The sequence below is a fragment of the Salvelinus sp. IW2-2015 genome, linkage group LG10, assembly GCF_002910315.2.
Source record: "Salvelinus sp. IW2-2015 linkage group LG10, ASM291031v2, whole genome shotgun sequence".
NCBI classification, from domain to species: Eukaryota; Metazoa; Chordata; class Actinopteri; order Salmoniformes; family Salmonidae; genus Salvelinus; species Salvelinus sp. IW2-2015.
The window spans coordinates 15473477-15491730 of NC_036850.1; the positions used below are offsets into that span (position 1 = coordinate 15473477).

At 42.2% G+C, this 18254-nt stretch overlaps 1 protein-coding gene across 1 annotated transcript in view; it reads left to right on the forward strand.

Annotated features, from left to right (window-relative positions):
• LOC139022563 (nuclear factor of activated T-cells 5-like) overlaps positions 1-18254 on the forward strand; it is a 39332-nt gene that overhangs the window by 19636 nt on the left and 1442 nt on the right. Inside the window, exons 2-3 of the mRNA XM_070445411.1 lie at positions 7935-8063; positions 9689-9810. Of these exons, the coding sequence (XP_070301512.1) occupies positions 7935-8063; positions 9689-9810 (251 nt within the window). The remainder of the gene's footprint in view (positions 1-7934; positions 8064-9688; positions 9811-18254) is intronic.

An 18254-nucleotide genomic window follows, 5' to 3' on the forward strand; every position in this document is an offset into this window, starting at 1 on the left:
AGACCAGTGCTCTATTGGATTAATGAAGCCATTCTGTTTTTTTCTCAGGTAGTGAGAGATTGTGACTGGTCTGGGGCTGAGGATGGTCACATTTGCATTTGGTTTCCAGTGTTCAGGTACCCTAGATGGAGATATGAATGTTATGCACAGATAGAGACCCCAGTTCAGCTGTGTGGTGGGGCAGTGTATTGGGAACCTGTAGGGGTTTCTTCTGTGACTGGAACTGTGTGTGGGAGAGAACATAAAGTAATAGTTGTGTCTGTTGTGCTTTTAACCAAACGGTTTCCACAAGACTGTGACTGACACACATCACAGTGTCTTTGTTAGTCTTTTTTGCAATGTCCTTGTTGGAGGTGTGCTGGTGACCACATCTATAATGATGTCACTAGGCCGTGTGGTCCTTGTTTACACCTCTATTTGGGCAGCGGGCACAGCAGCAAGAGATGAGGGTTGATGACAGTACGGTGACACTGGTAAGGCGCAAGCCAACTGTGCTCTGATTGAGCTTGCCCCCTAGATGTCAACACATGGAGGACATGAACATGTACATTAATCCCTGACACCAGAGCTGGTGACCCCTCCAGTTTTCCTGGAGAGAGTGAGAGGGAACAGATTTGCTGTTGGGTGATACCGTGGAAGCATTTTATCACTCCATCCCTTAGTTGTCAGGTGCATTTGAATCATGCCTCTGTTAGGTTGGCCAAATCGAACCGAAGGGCATTGCAATGGTTGAGATTGTCATAGTTGCCTTTGGGAAAACCTTTTTGTTGTGGCTTGAGTGGACTCTTGGTGATATAGGTTACTGTTGGGTGTGAGAATCACAGTGGACAGGTTAGGATAGGCCTACTTGTCAAATACGTTTTGGTTGACATTTGTGGTGAATACTTTTAGCACTTATTTTTGTCGCAACAATTTCACCATGATTTAGTCATACATTTTATCAAGTCGCATGGATGGCAACATCTTCCTTCCTGTTGAACAAATTTGAAACCACGCTTTTGACGTCATCATTCAACATTCCTCACTCAAAATCGTATTTTTCTGTCTCAATGTTTTACAAAGTAGGTGGGCCGTGTGTGACTTGTGCTTCAATGGTTTGTGTTGGTTTGCCGTTAGGAGTGTATTTTGCGAAGATGTTGAGTTCTCCCTCTGGGCTCATACCAGAGTAGCACCTGATTTGAATATAGAGTTGATGGCTGCCCAGATCCTTTGACTGCTTTAGATGTCAGGGGAGGCCGTGGGGGGCGTTTAAAGATTTGAACGATTATTTTATTTATATTTTAACACATGGGTTACCATTGCTTACTGAGATGATTCTGCAGTATTTACAGTAACTCTGGCAGTTGTTGAAATATCCACCTGTAATGGTAGGCTAACTTATTTAGGGATATATGTGTCTGTTTTTCTCCTCATTAGCTCAGGAGAAGAGACAACTCTCTTATGGAAAGTGCCCCCATGTTCCCTGTTGCTATGGTGTCAGTGGCAGCCCTCATGTAGGCTTGGTTGTAAACATATCAGGAGTGTTGTAAATAGCTCACTGCAGGTGCCAGCCCCCTGAATGTGTTTCTCCCTGCCTGGGTTGCACATCAGATGTGCTGCTGTGAAGGTAAGCCTATTCTTTATCCTTCCTAGTGTCTCTTCATTTAGTGGTGTCTCTTCATTTAGTGGTGTCTCTTCATTTAGTGGTGTCTCTTCATTTAGTGGTGTTCCACCATAATGTAGCCTAGCCACCCTGCACCTTTATCCTACTTTGGCTGTTTTTGTTTTTCTCAATGGCCTCCATTTCTATTTGACAAGCTTCCAATGACAAGTTGAACAAGCTGATAGACAAATGTTGGTGAACACCGTAACAAGACAAGTGGTGGGAGGGGAGGGGGACAGAAGGGGCGTTAACAGTCATTCGGCCAAAAACACAGTGCCACGCCCCAGGTGCTAGGGCTAGTAAGAGCAAGCAGCAGGAATGTGAGGGAAATGAATGGGAGTGTAAGTCCTGCCTTTCCCATGGTGAGTGGTCTCTCTTTACCCTTTTACTTCGACATAGAGTTGTGCAGTAAAAACTGAACACAAGGGTGTCACATGCTATGGGCACGATTTTTAACTGTGTGGATGTTTTGAGATCAACTTTGCCTGGATTTGCCTCTAAAGAAGATGAATCTTTGAACAGTAGGCTACATGTGGCAGATCATAGGCTTGGCAGAGTTGGGCTAAATAAATTGTACCCGTATCTTCATTTGTACCCTATCATCATTGCATGTATAGTAACAGCATTATTTATTTGAGAAATGGGATGGTAGCATCTTTCCCTTCATTCATTTTAGTTTAGAAGCAGATCAAATCAAATAATTGGCATCTTAAATCCAGTTTTGGAGCTGTGAACTGATTCACTTTCTGAACTGTGACGTCTGTCAGAATAGGAGAGGAAATGAAGTTATCCTCATTTTCAGTCTGAGTTGATCAAATTCACAGAACAGCAAAACAGGGTGTAAGAATATAGAGCGTGTTAGAATGGAGGCAACACATGGTGTCAAGTCAATGTGTTTATTTAGCCAGTTAATGATATTGACCCTTGTTTTTCTTTTCCCCATGCGAAAGGAAAATTGTGTTTAGCGATGTGAAAAGAAAGCACTGTGCTCTGTTTGCGAGGGAGGGAGGAAACTATGCAGCAGAATAGGAATTTTCACTCTTTATAAAGTCCTGGGACTGTGGAAACACTAAAACAGGCCAGCCACTGATTCGAGAGCAGAGCTCTGAGAGCAGAGTACACACTTTCTGTCTGTGCGGTCTGCATTCTGTTTACTGGAAGTGCACATGTTCCTGCATGTGCCATCAGTGTGGCCAGGGAGGACTGGTAGAGGGACTGGTAAACGGAGCGGCAGACTCAGAGAATTGGAGAGAAAGTGTGTGTTTGTTTATGCCTTTCTTTTCTGAAGAGGTTACCTAACGTAGAAGCATTCAAACCACACCAGGTCCCCTTGTGCCGCTGCAACGTGAAGCTGGGATGAGGAGGCGGCAGACTTTGTCATTTTCAGGCCCCTCTGTGTGGGAAACTGTGTTTTCATCCAGAATGAGCAGTGCTGTGGGACTCTCAAGGCCTGTGGGCTTGTTTCACTACTTGCTTCCCAGGTTAGTCTGTCGTAGACAGCCAGCGGTAACAATGGGAGGGTTAAGTATCTGATACACACACCAAACCCCGGGACTCAGCTGCAAGTAATTAAAGCTGGCAGTTGGCAGAGAGTCAGGCGACTGTAATGGCCGCTGTAAGTTCATACCATAATATTTGGAAGATGAATAGGGTCTGGTAGTAAACGTGTTGTATTGTTGTTGACCTAAGGCTTTCTAGCTCCCCTCCCTCTGTCCCGTTCATCCTGATGGGGGAGTCCGAGGGAGACAGGCCCTCTGTAAATCCTGCTCTCTCTACTGTAATCAGTTCTGAAATGCTACTTATTGACATGCCAAGGCTTTTGCTGTGACCTGCAAAGTCTTGTTTTTTCCATAGAAGTAATTTATCCCTGAGGTGTTACCGTCTCAGGTTTGAAAGTAAAAGATGGTTTCCGTCTCAGAGAACCCTCAGCAGGCCATTCATTTGATTCTAGTTTGACATGACTGCATGGATTCATTCAGATCTGGTGTTGCAATCTCAATCATAAAGAGAAAAGTAGCTATTGAGCTTTTTGTCTTGTAAAATATATAAAGTATCAGCAGGGGCTTTACTAGGACACTAAAAGCAATCGATTCAAATGATAATTGGGATAGGGAATTTGATGCTCAGTAGGACTTGTTTGTTTGGGCTAACTATGGCCCTATTCCCACTATGAGATATGAAGGTCTGAGGAGCGGGGTGGTGAAAGAAAATTCAACTTTTCAATTCACATTAGATCCTTGCTTTACCTTTCGTAGTGGCTGGCAACACAACATTCTTTGTCCGCAGCTCAAATGTAACATAAATATCACAGTAGCCACTAGCCAGTAAGCATGAACTATTCAACAATGACCAACTTTTCTTCTAAAACATATAACATTATTGAATAATGCAACCAAACCATATTACACTCTTGAATAATACAACAATTCACAAGCATGTATGTGCAAACAATTAAAGGGTTTATTTTCTCGTCTATAGGCTACACTCGTTACATTTTAGCTTCAAGACAAAAGCATAGAGTTGCTATAACGGTATGTTTTCATCAGGTAAAGTTAGCCTATCAAAGCTGTTTTATATGGAAGCTCATAACTGCCACAAAAAAATACAATTCCTCATGATTTGTCAACATGCACAATTAGTCTGATCTTCAGTCTGATCAACTGTAGTCTACTGATAACAACCACAACTGCAGATAGCCTAGAGAAGCCTATGCGATTCGATCCCATCTGCGCCTGGCCAGGGGAAACGTAACGTCATGTTTTTATAGCCTACGTTATGTATTTATAGTAGGTGTAACGGGCTTCCTCCTTCTCCTCATCCGAAGAGGAGGAGTAGTGATTTGACCAAAATGCAGCGGGTTGTGAATACATATTGATTTAATAGACAAAACGGAAAAACACGACAAACACTTGAATAATTACAAAACAAATAAACGAATGTAGACAGACCTGGACATGAACTTACATACAACGTGAAGAACGCATGAACCAGGAAAACAGACTACATAAAACTAACTAACTAACAAAAACCGGAACAGTCCCGTGTGGCGTAACATACAGACACTGACACAGGAGACAATCACCCACAAACAAACAGTGAGAACAACCTACCTTAATATGACTCTCAATTAGAGGAAAACGCAAAACACCTGCCTCTAATTAAGAGCCATACCAGGCAACCCAAAACCAACATAGAAACAGAAAACATAGACTGCCCACCCAAAACTCACGCCCTGACCATCACACACATACAAAACAACAGAAAACAGGTCAGGAACGTGACAGTAGGGATGTAACGATTCACCCGATTTTCAGTTTAACATCGGTCCGTGGACCTCAAAACGATCCAAATGTAGCATGCATAAGTCAGAAAATAGATCCAAACATTGCGAATCGCTGGTTCACTTTTTTTTTTGTGACAACTGATGTGTCCTCTCATTCATTGTCAAATTAGCCATATAACTGTGTTGACAATCATTGATCTACAAGTCATTTTGCATGCTGAACAACCCCAGGAAATATCAGTAGCCTAGTCAAACTGAGCACTGTGCCCAGCTTTGCGTGCTGACCAACACGTGTTAGGCGGCCTGTCCCTGCAGGATCATGTACATCTGTGCGGCACCTTCAGCATTCAACTGCTAAAATGGCTTGCACGATATTAGGCTTTATTAGTTGATTGACAGTATATGCAATTTTCTAGATTGTTATCAATGTGCTGTTGAAAATAGTGTTTTACCGGAATAAAAGTAAGCTACTGGAGACTACTCTCAACTGGCTATACCTGCTGAACGGGGCTTACAATAGATTTTATTTCAGGGGCCTCCCAAGTGGCGCAGTGGTCTAAGGCACTGCATTGCTGTGCCACTAGAGATCCTAGTTCGAGTCTAGGCTCTGTCACAGCCGGCCGTGAGAGAGAGACCCATGGGGCGGCGCACAATTGGCCCAGCGTCGTCCGGGTTTGGGGAGGGTTGGGCCGGTAGGGATGTTCTTGTCCCATTGCTCTCTAGCGACACCTGTGGTGGGCCGGGCGTAATGCACGCTGTTCGGTGTTTCCTCCGACACATTGGCTGGCTTCCAGGTTAAGCGGGCATTGTGTCAAGAAGCAGTGCGGCTCGGCTGGGTTGTGTTTCGGAGGACGCACGGCTCTTGACATTAGCCACTCCCGAGTCCGTGCGGGAGTTGCAGCGATGGGACAAGACTAACTGCCAATTGGATACCACGAAATTGGGGAGAAAGGGGTATAAAAAATATATATATATTATTTCAATTGTTCAGGTTCACCATCAGCAATAGTTTTGGTACTTTTGCTTTAAACGATCACTGAGTGTACAAAACACCTGCTCTTTCCATGACGTACTCTTGACATGACATAGACTGACCAGGTGAAAGCTATGATTGATGTCACCTGTTAAATCCACTTCAATCAGTGTAGAGAAGGGGAGGAGACAGGTTAAAGAATGAGTTTTAAGCCTTGAGGCATGGATTGTGTATGTGTGCCATTCAGAGGGTGAATGGGTAAGACAAAAGATTTAAGTGCCTTTGAACAGGGTACGGTAGTAGATGCCAGGCGCACCAGTTTGAGTGTGTCAAGAACTGCAGCGCTGATGGGTTTTTCACACTCAACAGATTCCTGTGTGTATCAATGGTCTATCAACCAAAGGACATCCAGCCAACTTGACACAACTTTGGGAAGCATTGGAGTTAACATGGGCCAGCATCCCTGTGGAACGCATCCGACACCATGTAGAGTAAATGCCCCGACAAATTGAAGCTGTTCTGAGGGCAAAAGGGGGTGCAACTCAATATTGGGAAGGTGTTCCCAATGTTTTGTACACTCCAGTGTATGTGGTAATTACATATACAGGGTAAAGTTGATCATTTCATGACAAGGAATCACTTTTAGGAGGTGCACTGCATTGCTAAAGCGGGAGGAGAAAATAAGCTAGCTAAAAATGTCAAACGTTCAAAACCAATCGGTTTTGAGATGGGGTGAAATCCAAAGTTGTGCTATATTCATTGGCTATGTCATAGCTAATTTGTAAACAATAAATATTGATACATTACTAGCCCAAACACTTAATCTGCAAAAATGACAAGTTAATTAATGGGTGCAGGTGATTTCAGAACCAAAGCGGAGAGACAAAAAACATAAACTACATTGCCCCCCTAATCTGATAGTGGTGGTAGATTCCTGGTCTCCCTTATGGCTCAGATCAGGCTCAGTGCAGCCGCCACCTACTGCGACAATTTTAGAATGTCTCAAATCAAGTCTCAAATATTAGGAAAATGCCTATACATTTCAGCTGTTTCAAAAACATTGCTCTGGTATTGCCATTTAAGGAGTGTTGGCTCAATGAGCCAATTCTGTTCGCACTGCCCTGCTTCAAGGGGGGCAACTGTCGGGCGAGTGTTCATGCGCTACCTCTGATGTGTAGCCAACGTTATATTAGTAAAAGTCTAGTAAGTGTGAAGAGGCTCATTCTGCAGAACCATAGATAGTCCTATTGAATGGAGGGAGTTGGATGTGTGAATGTTCTGGTCGTCATCACAAGTAGTGTTGCGCTTGAAGTCACCTCCCTCCACACCCGCCTTCCTCCAGTCCTCCTCAGCCCCTATTGTTTTCAGTGTGGTGCTCATCAGCATACTTAACATGGCTCGGGGGACATTGTGCTCTTGTTCCTCTAAATAGCTCCCTGCCATTTTTCAGGGAGGGGGCCGAGCAAGATCTCCCAGGCCCCTGGCACAGACACGTGGGGATGGGGGTTGGTAGGTGGTGGGGGCACCCGGGCAGCAGCTGATAGGCCAGGCTGTGGAGACATGGCAGGAATCTGGACTGTGGCTGTATTTATCACTATGCTCTTGTTGTTATAGTGCATTTTATAAACTGCTAGGTCATTTTCCAGAGTGCTGGCCAGGTAGGACAATGCTCTGGGCCTGGTACAGGGTCAGTGTCAACTGACAAAGGCATGCTGTACCATGTTTATGAAGGTTATTGTTTTCGCTGTTTAACATTTTTCTTGATGTTTATAAGGAGAGCCTATAAGTATAGGTGAAAGGAAAAAAAGAACCATACTCACAGAATTGTATTTTACAATTTTACTCAAATTTTGAAAAGAAGGAGCTGCAACTTTGATGTATTTAAACTTATCTTTAGAATTCTGAAAGAGCTTCATCTACAGTAAATCTGCTGACTTCTTTGCAAGCGCTCTCATGCTGTTAGATTTTGAACAGCCTTTCAAGTCCTTACAAAGGGACTCGACTCACCTCCTGAACGCCCCCCTCTCTCTACACAGAATCAGTGTATGACCTTCTCCCCAAAGAGCTGCAGCTGCCATCCTCCACTCAGCAAAACCCAGCAGCAGCCATGAGCCAGAAGAGCGGTGGAGAGGCGGTTCCTCCTCCCTCAGCGGCCCTTGACTCAGGTAAGCCCCTCCTCCTCTACCCCCTCTTCTCTTCTGCCTCCATGGTAACAGTGAGCAGTGCTGGTAATGGTTCCATCCTGTTTCCTGGAGTCAACCCTTCTTTAGGCTACCTGCAAGACCACTTCCAACTACATTAGGGGTAGGCAGCTCACAGTCTGTACTTGTAGACTTACACCTGCATGTAGAGAGTACAGCCAATAGGCAAGGAGCAGCTGCTGAAGACCGGAGTTATGAGGCCTTATTGCCCTCTCCCTTGGGCGTCCTGTGGCCCTCAGAAAACATACTGCACACAATGCCAGCCAGCCCTGGGCCCTGGGGGCTTGCTCACATCTCTGAAGACTGAACAGTTCTGACTGTGAGTGATGGGAACGACCTGTTCCTGTTTTTTTGTTTTGGTGTGCATTATCCCCTGGGTTTTACACAGAGATAATTATTGCAGACATACAGAACTATGAGCACCTTTATATCATGATCTGTTGCTGGTTGCTATAAACCTCACAGCTCAGATGTAATCAGCTCCAGCTGCAGCCCCTTTTAGAATCCCAATCAGAGGGCTAGACTGAAAATGAGCTGTAGTAAAGCATTGCCTGGTTTTGTGCTGACACAATGATTCTATACAGGGACTGTAGGATCCAAACATCTCTTTATGACACAGGCCTACAGGTTGCAAGCAGATCAGAAAGGTCTCTTTTTAATGTGCTTTAGAGTAGACATTTTTAAAGGTTTTCCCATCAGGGCGTAGGGGCTGTTACACACAAACAGAGAGGGCATTCTTGCTCTCCATAGAAATCCAACTTCATGATCCTAGCTCAACAATTGGCTAAACGGATTGCACTGTTTTGAGTGGTTGGGTTATGCCAAAACAAAGTCATGCCTACAGTCCTTGCTGGGAACACTGTGCCTTGCAGTTGGAGTCTAAGGAAACCCTCTTCATTCCATGCCATTAGAGGACACCCCTGATTCTTTCGGGGCACACAAGACCTACAGAGTCCCCATCTTCTTGGGCTGTCTGAATGATCTTCAATATGGCAGTCTGTCTATTTGGGATCCACTAAATCATGAAAGGCAAAATGTACCCCATTAATTGACAATAGCAATTGGCTCCCAGTCTGTTATTGTACATTTGTGAAGATAGATGTTATAAAAATGCAAACCATCTCTCTTTGGAACAAGACACAAGTCAGAACCCGGGTACAAAACCATTTCTGTACTGCTCACAAAATCATTGTTTGAGAAACAAAAATGTTAAATAATTCAGTGATACCTCTTTGCAAAATTCCAGAAATATCACTAACTGTTTACTTATGTGTCTTGCAGCTATTTTGCTTAACCAGTTACTGCCACACCATTAATTAAAGTAGTATCTTCTGACACGATGCATCAGTCTGTGTAAGGCTAAATAGTACATCTAGTACACTACAGTACTTGCACATAAGGAATCTAGAAAAATCACTGAAACTAGTATGTTTGCAACTGTAGGCCTAAATGTTAATTAACCCAATATCATATTCAAAGCAAGAGGAAAAAATATAAAACAAAACACCTTTTTCTGGTTAAATCTGTCACAACCTGAACGTTCAAAATGCAATTCACTTTAGCTCTTTTTACTCTGCCCCTTACCAAAGTGCCCCGGTTTAGAGTGAGTTTCAGTAGAACCAGAAGTCTGTTGCCTTCGGACATCAGTGCTTCAATGCAGCCAATGCAGCCCTCAGACAAGGCGGGACATACTGGCTGTAGCTGGAGGAAGGTGAAGTATTTTTCAGTTTACATGAAATTTAATTTGGGACTGTAGGTTTTACTGCAAATTGGCCTTACTTCTTCTGGCTATCTCTTCTTCTTTTCACTTTTTTTGTGAATTTTATTTTGTACCCCAAATCTTTGAAATCAAGTATTGGAAAAATACTTTGACATTAAAATGTAGGTTTCTGTTGGTTCTCTGTCAAATGAGGACAACTTTTTAATTTTAGGCTGTCCAGCCATTCAGGTTAGTTCTTTTTGGTCACACCAGCCAATTTTTCCCGTCGCTTTGGCTCTTTGTTCAAGTAGTTTCTCCCTCCCCGTATCCCTGCACAGCCTTCCTCCATTTGCCAGCCATATAGCTCTCTGCTGAAGCATCTCTGCTCTGGCCTTTTTACACCTTTACTGTTCTGTGCTGTTACTGTATTTTGCAAGGCGGGTGCATGCTGGCTGTGATATTACTCTACTCCCATCACCCATCCGTGCCCTGCTACTTTTTATAGCTTGGCCTGGCTGTCACCACATCCCTGATGCCAGTGTCCTTACTGTTTAGCTCTGTACGGCTGCACACTTCCATGCCCCTGTTCCTGTTCCTATCCCTGTTCTTATCCCTGTCCTACCACCCCTGCCTGTAACTTTAAGGCTTTGTTACTTCTGTTTGTCCCCTCCCCTGATCCCTCCGTTTTGAGATKTGGCTGAATGGAGATGTAGCATCACTCTAGGTTGGCTTCAGCTGTTATGTAGGAATGGCGGCTATTTTTAGTCAACTCTGGCCATACAAAATTCATATTGCTTTTACTTTGTTGATTAGCTCTCCCCTTTTTATTTTTCTAATTGATGTAACATGTTATTGATTTCCATTTAGAAGTCTGAAATGAGCATTAATTATTTGTTGTCTGAGGTCAACTTTCTTCCTTGCCTTTCAGTCAGTCTACAGTCGTGGCCAAAAGTTGAGAGACACAAATATTAATTTCCACAAAGTTTGCTGCTTTAGTGTCTTTAGATATTTTTGTCAGATGTTACTATGGAATACTGAAGTATAATTACAAGCATTTCATAAGTGTCAAAGGATTTTATTAACAATTACATGAAGTTGATGCAAAGAGTCAATATTTTCAGTGTTGAACCTTCTTTTTCAAGACCTCTGCAATCCGCCCTGGCATGCTGTCAATTAACTTCTGGGCCACATCCTGACTGATGGCAGCCCATTCTTACATAATCAATGCTTGGAGTTTGTCAGAATTTGTAGGTTTTTGTTTGTCTACCCGCCTCTTGAGGATTGACCACAAGTTCTAAATGGGATTAAGGTCTGGGGAGTTTCCTGGCCATGGACCCAAAATATTGATGTTTTGTTCCCCGAGCCACTTAGTTATCACTTTTGCCTTATGACAAGGTGCTCCATCATGCTGGAAAAGGCTTTGTTCGTCACCAAACTGTTCCTGGATGGTTGGGAGAAGTTGCTCTCGGAGGATGTGTTGGTACCATTCTTTATTCATGGCTATGTTCTTAGGCAAAATTGTGAGTGAGTCTACTCCCTTGGCTGAGAAGCAACCCCACACATGAATGGTCTCAGGGTGCTTTACTGTTGGCATGACACAGGACTGATGGTAGCGCTCACCTTGTCTTCTCCGGACAAACTTTTTTCCGGATACCCCAAGCAATCGGAAAGGGGATTCATCAGAGAAAATGACTACCCCAGTCCTCAGCAGTTCAATCCCTGTACCTTTTGCAGAATATCAGTCTGTCCCTGGTGTTTTTTCTGGAGAGAAGTGGCTTCTTTGCTGCCCTTCTTGACACCAGGCCATCCTCCAAAAGTCTTCACCTCACTGTGCGTGCAGATGCACTCACCTGCCTGCTGCCATTCCTGAGCAAGCTCTGTACTGGTGGTGCCCCGATCCAGAAACCACATTGAGCCTCAGTAGAGATGCTACACAAATTAGCAAGCCTAAGCTCTGTGGCAATTTCTACATTTCCAGCAACCACAGGCGATTAACAACCTACTCCAAAGGAAACCTGCTTAAACATTGCRCTGAAGTCGTTGACTACTGAGAGAGCCAGAGATGAAGAGAAAGTGATAGAGTGTGGAGGGGTGCAAAAAAAGAGAGTCGCTACAAAGAACACTGGCACCTGACAACTAAATACTGAAAGAATTCAGGCTTTGAGCTCCCAGCCCAACGCTCACCTCTGGCTGACCTGGTGAATGTGTCCAGGCTGTGTTCAGTTCCTCTGCTGCTTCACACAGCTTCACACAGAAACACTTCACTGCTATTTGTTTATGCCTGCAGCTGAATCAACTTTAAGAGATGGTCCTAGCGCTTGCTGGACTTTCTTGGGCGCCCTGAAGCTTTCTTCACAACAATTGAACCGCTCTCCTTGAAGTTCTTGATGATCCGATAAATGGTTGATTTAGGTGCAATCTTACTGGCAGCAATATCCTTGCCTGTGAAGCCCTTTTTGTGCAAAGCAATGATGACGGAACGTGTTTCCTTGCAGGTAACAACGGTTGACAGAGGAAGAACAATGATTTCAAGCACCACCCTCCTTTTGAAGCTTCCAGTCTGTTATTCAAACTCAATCAGCATGACAGAGTGATCTCCAGCCTTGTCCTCGTCAACACTCACACCTGTGTTAATGAGAGAATCACTGACATTATGTCAGCTGGTCCTTTTGTGACAGGGCTGAAATGCAGTGGAAATGTTTTTGGGGGATTCAGTTCATTTGCATGGCAAAGAGGGACTTTGCAATTAATTGCAATTCATCTGATCATTCTTCATAACATTCTGGAGTAACTGCAAATTGGCATCATACAAACTGAGGCAGCAGACTTTGTGAAAATTAATATTTGTGGCATTCTCAAAACTTTTGGTCATGACTGTATATGGGAGAACATTTTGTAAAATGAAATCCAAATTGGAACTAAATGCCAAGCCATTTAAGGGAGGTCATTTCAAGTAGTGCAGTTCACAAGATAGTCTGTTTTTCTGTTTTAAGTAGGTAATTGCAGTGGGAGTCTTTTTATAGGTGAACACCCATTAGAGAGGGAAAGGACCTTATGTTACTTTTGCCCATAATTTCATTCAGTTAATCTTTAGGAATGTTTGTTTAGTTCAGACCTTACTATCCCAGCCACTCCTTCTCCTGCTTCCCACCCATGCTAAAGGGTCKGAGTTTGCTTGTGCCAACTTAGCTTCTGCATGAGTTTAAAGTGGAAGTGCATTTTATTTTACAAGCTCCAAAATGACACTCAGCCTGTACATTGAACAGCACCTGATCAGTAGCGGCATCCACACACCTCAGCAATATATTGACAAGTGAACATACTCCACAAAGTCTTTGAAATGTTCTTCCTTTCTTTGTTTCAATAATATTCAGCAAATGCACAAAGTGAATTGCTTTTTTGTTGATTGGATGCAAGTTGTTTTGCTATTAATGAACTTAACTTGCATTTTAGCTGGGCCCCACAGGCGTCGTGGTGGGTTGTGTGACTGTGTCTGTCTATCAGTAGTGAAGACATTTAGTCCCAAGGGCTCTTAACCCATCAAAATTCACCCAGGGTGTTGAGTAGGTCCGTCTAAACTTTTAGACTTCTTATTCTATTCATTTTACTGCATTTACCGTTTTTTGTATTGTATTGCAACTGAGTTTTTGATGTCAAAGTTTTGTTTCTTTAATTCTGCATTTAAATAGTAGTGGAACATAGTGTAGAAGGGGGTGGGGTTAAAGGGACATAAAATCAAATTTTAAAAAATCTACTTCAAATTCATCATCTCCAGCACCACCCCAACATCAACATATGCGAAAATGGTGCATTTCTGTGTTTTGTAGTAAAAAATATAAAGATCTGTTTTTCCCAATGACATCATCAACCAATTAGTAGGTAATATTTACTCAAAATGTGTCAATTGCACGATGCACACCGATGATGTCATTGGAAACACTTATCTTCCGCTATCTTTTTTTACTATAAAACATAGAAACGCTCCATTTTCCCTTATGTTGATGTTGGGGTGGTGCTGGAGATGATGAATATGACGTTGAGAAAAAAAAGTTTTCCTTCATGGGTTTAAGGGTACAGAAAAGCAGAACTTGGGCTAAGATGGAACATGCAATGGTCCCATAGGTGGAGGCATGGGTCTTCGGTAATGCGTTTACAATAAGAGAAAATGTTCTCTGTTTATTTGAAAATGTATTAAGTCTACGCTGTAATACACCTTGAATATTATTGCCTCCATCTGCTGGGACTGGGCAATAATCACATTGGTTTTAAGAGCATGGTGATTTGCAGCCACTTTAAGCATTTTTGTTCAGTGGAAAGTGGTAGGTTTTGTGGAAGAATAGCCTACATATATTGATGGCCGAAACAAATAGTTCCAGTGCCTTCAGAAAGTATTCATACCCCTTGACTTATTACGCATTTTGTTGTGTTAAGACCTGAATTCAAAATGTATGAAATCCTTTTTTTCTCTCCCCCATCTACATGCAGTACCACATAATGACAAAATTTAGCAAATTTATTGAAAATGAAATACAGAAATATTGAATTTACGTAAGTATTCACACCGCTAAGTCAATACTTTCTAGAAGCACCTTTGGCAGCGATTACAGCTGTAAGTCTGCTTTCCACACCTATTTTAAGCACTGTCAAATTGGTTGTTGATCATTGCAAGACAACCATTTTCAGGTCTTGCCATTGATTTTCAAGTAAGATTTATGTAAAAACTCGGCCACTTGGGAACATTCACTGTCTTGTTAAGTAACTCCAGTGTAGATTTGGCTTTGTGTTTTAGGTTATTGTCCTGCTGAAATGTGAATTATTCTCCCAGTGTCTGGTGGAAAGCAGACTGAACCAGGTTTTCCTCTAGGATTTTGCCTGTGCTTAGCTCCATTCTGTTTTATTTTTTTTATCCTGAAAACCTCCCCAGTCCTTAATGATTACAAGCATAACCATAACATGATGCAGCCACCACTATGCTAATATATGGAGAGTGGTACTCAGGAATGTGTTGTATTGGATTTGGCCCAAACATAACACTTTGTATTCAGGACAAAAAGTTAATTGCTTTGACACATTTTTTGCAGTATTACTTTTGATGCAAACAGGATGCTTGTTTTGGAATATTTTTATTCTGTACAGGCTTCCTTCTGTTCTCTCTGTCAATTAGGTTAGTATTGTGGCGTAACTACAGTGTTGTTGATCATCCTCAGGTTTTGCCCATCACAGCCATTTAACTCTAACTGTTTAAATGTCACCATTGGCCTTGTGGTGAAATCCTTTGGCAGTTTGCTTACTCTCTGAGTTAGGAAGGATACCTGTATCTTTGTAGTGACTGGGTGTATTGAAACACCATCCAATGTGTAATAACTTCACCATGCTCAAAGGGATATTCAATGTCTGCTTTTTTTATTTCAATGTCTGCCCTTCTTTAGGAGGCATTTGAAATCCTCCCTGGTCTTTGTGGTTGAATCTGTGTTTCAAATTTACTTCTCGACTGAGGGACATTACAGATAATTGTATATGCACGGTATCACGTTAAACGCTATTATTGCACACAGAGTGAATCCATGCAACTTATTGTGTGACTTGTTAAACACATTTTTACTTATTTAGGCTTGCCATAACAGAGGTTGAATACTTATCGACTCAAGGCATTTATTTTATTTATTTTTTATTTTTTGTAAAACATAATTCCACTTTGACGTTATGGTGTATTGTGTGTAGGTTAGTGACATCTCAATTGAATCGATTTTAAATTCAGGCTGTAACACAACAAAATGTGGAAAAAATCTACTGTGTGAATACTTTCTGAAAGCACTGTATAAAATTTGTTCATAATATACACCATTTTATGTATGAAGTTCTCTAGCTTCAACCTATCTGTACTTTGTTCCTCTGGATGTCTCGGAACCAAACCTCCTCAGAGTAATTATACATGAAGCCTTCAACCTTTTGTCCTCCATCTCCCTTTGACTATTGAATTGCAATGCATTTCGTTAGCCCAGGGTATTATGCACAAACGGAGCAGGTGATGACTCAAAATTCAAACAAGAAATGAATCCTGAATCTCTGCCCTTCAAATCAGCCATTTTGGTGGTTATAGCTGTCCTATTGGCCAGCTGTCTTTTTCTTTTAGAATGGATGGGCTCCTATTGAACACGATGTCTTCATTACCACCTGGCGCTCAGCATTTCAAGGTTATCAGATGTACTGTGCTGTTTGCAGGTATAATCGTTTGTCAAGATCAAAAGGTTTAAAACCAGGCAATGCTTTACGAGGGCCAATTTCCTGGACCCAGATTAAGCCTACTCCTGAATTAAAAAGAATCTCCAATGAAAGTGCTTTTTAGTCCAGAAATAGTCTTAACTTGACATGATGATGACCAAAGACACATTAGGCTTTAAAGAGGCCTCAACAGGGGTTAAAAGGTGTCTGTGATAAATGCCTCTTTCTGTGGCCAGGTGCCTTTCTCCTGTGATAAATCAGACTTCCTGATTTAAATGATTTATACCCTGGATAAAGAGATGCAGCAGTGCTCTCCTCCATCCTCCTGTATGTGTCTCTGGGTTTCCTCTTCTTTAAGACCTGGCTACATTTTAAACCATTTTAAACAATCAGCCTTGCGTGTTTAGACTAGAAGGCTAATGGGGGCGTGGTAGAGGGAGAGACGGGAGGAGATTCTATCCAACAGCTCTACTGCTCCACAGCACAGGCCAACAGAGGGTTTCATTCTCTCCCGCAGCGTTTGCTGTCCTGACGTTTATTACGCGGTTGTCTTTAGTTTCATTACACTCAAGCAGGGCAACTCGTTTTTATAGGAGAAAAAAATAGATGACCTCTCTCTGGAGAGACAGCAGGACATAAAAGGGCAGTTGTTTGAAATGTGTACACAACTCACGGATGGGACAATTTACTCAGGCATATTTGCCAATGTACAGTAGTCTACAGAAAGCTTTTAGGCCATATAAATAAGTCAGGAGGGAGCAGAGTAGAGCTGTGAACCTTTACAAAGCTGGAGGGGTTTACTGGACTGGGTTTCTTTGAGGCCTTTGTTTCTCAGATTCTGTGAGTGTTTTTAAGTGTGGTGAGAGGGCGCTCGAAGTGGCTGCAAATCATTCACTGTGGTTCCAATCTTAGCAGGGCCTGTATGTTTCTCATGTTTGTTACGCTTCGAAAATCTGCATGAACAGCACATCATGAAATGTGTTTCAAAGGAATGCGTCATATTTAGATTTTGTACTTGACATCATTTTGTAATTTACTAATCCTTCAGCATTTCAAAACCACTGTTCTGTTATGTTTATTCTTGTTTTAAACTGATTTTCATTTGATATTACATGGTTGTGAAAATGGAACTAGTTCTTTTGGGTCTGTGGGAGGAAGTTACAGCTGCCATGGAGAACAAATTGCTCTCTTGCTGCCATGGGGAACAAATTGCTGTCTTGCTGGATCCCAATCGAACTAAAATTATTTCGTCTCTTGAATAAACATTTAATTATAATCTATAGGGTAAAATAGCTGCTCCTACCATCTGCAATCAGGTGGACGTTTTTGTCTGTTTGCTAGATTGCTTCTGTTTGTAGAAATCCATACAATGTGCTGTATGTTTTGAAAGCATTCCTGTTCATCAGAGCATAAATAGATGTATGGCTTTATCCATTCCTTCTTTTTATCATGGCTACTCTTCAATAAATTCAAATAGTTTAGCCACTAAAATTAATTTGAGAAGAAAAATAAAACTATTAAAGCATAATTGTGCTCCATATTGTTGCATGGTTCCTACATATGAGTGCATTTGGAATGGGAAAGTGAGAGGGCTTGTGGGTGGAATGTAAAGTGACTGGAATTTCTTCATAGACAATGCACCACATTGGCTTGTAATGAGTCATAGATATCTGGCATTCTTCCGATTACCAACAAAAAGCGATCTTATTTTCAGTCCTAAGCACTGTAGCTACAGTTTTGAATGATGTGCAACCTAGTTGCACCTCTTATTTTTAATTGTTTTATTGACATGTTGAATTCACAGTATCGATAAAGGTTTTAAAATTAGGATAGCTTGTCTGCCTCTCCTTTCCTTCTCCTGCAACAGTCTTCAGGATTTCACATCCATGCTCACACCTTAGCCTAGGGCTAGGCCCTTAGGCCACTAAGGCTTCCATTTCTTCCATCATATCATCTTGAGTAGACAGTCAGGTATTGCGTGTTTATTTCTTACCATGGGGTGTCATAAGCCTTCTCCAACTCCATGTTTTTGGTCGCCCTTTTATGCCAGTAGCCAAACTATCCTGTTTGTTTTCACAGAAGTGGAAGATGACAATCTACCATGCGGCATCTGCCATTTCACCTGCTTGAAGCTGCACTCTACTGTACTCTGCATTGAGGACCTGATAACTAGGAATGCTTTTGAAATGTACTCAACATTTGCTGCCATTTTCCTCAGGTGTTTTAGGAGGACA